The sequence below is a fragment of the Myotis davidii genome, unplaced genomic scaffold (assembly GCF_000327345.1).
Source record: "Myotis davidii unplaced genomic scaffold, ASM32734v1 scaffold875, whole genome shotgun sequence".
NCBI classification, from domain to species: Eukaryota; Metazoa; Chordata; class Mammalia; order Chiroptera; family Vespertilionidae; genus Myotis; species Myotis davidii.
Genome location: NW_006286244.1, coordinates 93,199 through 95,250, shown reverse-complemented (window position 1 = coordinate 95,250; position 2,052 = coordinate 93,199). Strand labels below are relative to the sequence as shown.

Below are 2,052 nucleotides of genomic sequence, written 5' to 3'. Positions count from 1 at the left end.
CCGCAACCCAGGCACATGCCCTTGACCGGAATCGAACCCGGGACCCCTCAGTCCGCAGGCCTACGCTCCATCCACTTAGCCAAACCGGTTTCGGCCTAATTAATTTTCTATAAAAAGAGATGTTCAGCCCTAGCCGATTTGGTTCATCGGATAGAGCTTCGGCCTGCAGACTAGAGTCCCAGGTAAATTCCCGGTCGGGGCACATGCTGAGGTTGCGGGCTCCATCCCCAGTAGGGGGTGTGCAGCCAGTCCATGATTCTCTCTCCTCGTTGATGTTTCTCTCTCTCTCTCCCTCTCCCTTCCTCTCTGAAGTCAATAAAAATATTTTTTTAAAGAGCAAACAGTTCTACCCCCACCAAGTCCCAAAGATGTCCTCTATATCTATTCAGGCCCATCTCGCACTTGCTACCCAGAAGAGGGGATTTCTGTTCCACATGATGATCTAAGGACCTAAAGTAACAGCTACAGATTCAATCCCTCTGAACACTCCTGCACTGAAGCCATTTAGGCTAACAAAATTGATCTCAATGGCAACTAGCATTGCAAATGTGTTTACATATCATCTTCTCCCTTCAACCGGAACACCTTATTTTCCAAGCCTACTGGAAATTCATCCTCTAACAATTCATCCAATACCAATTCATCCTCTTAATTTCTAGCCAACGTATATGTTTTTGCCGAAAACGACTGAATTGAATTAGTATCCTCTACAAAACGTCCGTGTCCCTTTAAATTACTAATATGAGACCCGTGAAAAGTTGATGGTTGATGCACAAGATAAAGCCCTCCCATGTGTAGGAACAGGAGTGACAATGGGAGCTGAGATGAGGAAGAGAAGGAGGGAACCGCCCAGGGGGTGAATGGAAAGATTTTTTTAATCACACCAATAACGGATCTTTCCTGTAATTAAAAGGCAGCACCAAGAGCAAAGTGAACTTCAAGGAAACATTCCCACGGCATCGAGAGCCTCGTCAGCACATCATCCCAAAACAAGGCAGCGTGGCGTGTGCTGCGTGCAATGACTTCCAGAAAAGGCTGGATTCAGCAAAACACAAAATGTGTTTTTTTTAAGTAGCGAGACACAGCTAGCCGGAGGAATTCCAGAAGTTTGGGCAAAGCGGCGATGCTACGGAAAATGACATGGGCAATATCTTGCTGATAATAAATATTCTAATTTGGGGGGATTAGTTTTCATTTGGTGGCCTGTACACTTTCTTTAGGTTAAAAATACGTTAATTGTGAAAAGACCAGGTTGTGCTCTACCCAGTGAAAAGATGGGGTCGTTCTCTGCACACACCGTCAGGACTATGATCAACAATCATCACCGTTGCCTGGTCAGAGGGCGTCCTTTCCAGGGCAAAGGTTGTCATTGTCCCTAACCACCTGTTACATTTGTAAACCTGTCCACCTGTAACTCCAAAGCATTAAACACCCAGAGGCCGGGGGACACCTCACCAAGACAACACTGATGGGGGGGGGGGACTCCCCTAAGTTCCTGCTCTGCTTTTACAGTATCAACCTGAGCGCATCTTCCCACTTGATCACCAGCGCCCAAGGGGACAGAACGGGAAACCCTTTGGCACCGATGCTGCGTGCCATTAGCATGTTTTGTACCTCTGATCCCAGCCTCGCACATGCCCTGGGCAAACACACATGGGCAAGAAGAATAAGCATCAAATCCATGCCATCAACCCCTCACAGGGACGGGAAAGCGGGAAGGGAAGGAGTCCCTTGTCTGTAGCAACGTCTCCATGGAGTCAAAATGGAGAGACAGACCAGGTCGGTCCCTTTGCCAGCTCCCCCATCCCTGGCTTCCTTTGCCGCCCCCCCCCCTTCCCGTCGGCTCCCACCTGTCTGGGCTTCCGCTGTCTTTAGGGAAGGACCCTACCCGCGTCACTCACCTGTCGTCGTTTTGCCATCCTTGGTCCCCAAGCAGCAAATCCCGGAACCTGTACCGGGGAGGCAGAGGGGGCACCTCGCTCTCCAGATCGACCATCCTTCCTGCGGGAGCGGGGAGCCCGGAGGCAGGCGGAGAGGAGGGAGACGGACAGG

At 50.1% G+C, this 2,052-nt stretch overlaps 1 protein-coding gene across 1 annotated transcript in view; it reads right to left on the bottom strand.

Annotated features, from left to right (window-relative positions):
- Positions 1–2,046, bottom strand: part of LOC102763575 (potassium channel subfamily T member 2) — a 126,675-nt gene extending 124,629 nt beyond the window's left edge. Inside the window, 1 exon segment of the mRNA XM_006757659.2 lies at positions 1,902–2,046. Within this exon segment, the coding sequence (XP_006757722.1) occupies positions 1,902–1,996 (95 nt within the window). The 5' untranslated portion in view covers positions 1,997–2,046.
- Positions 2,047–2,052: the final 6 nt, after the last annotated feature.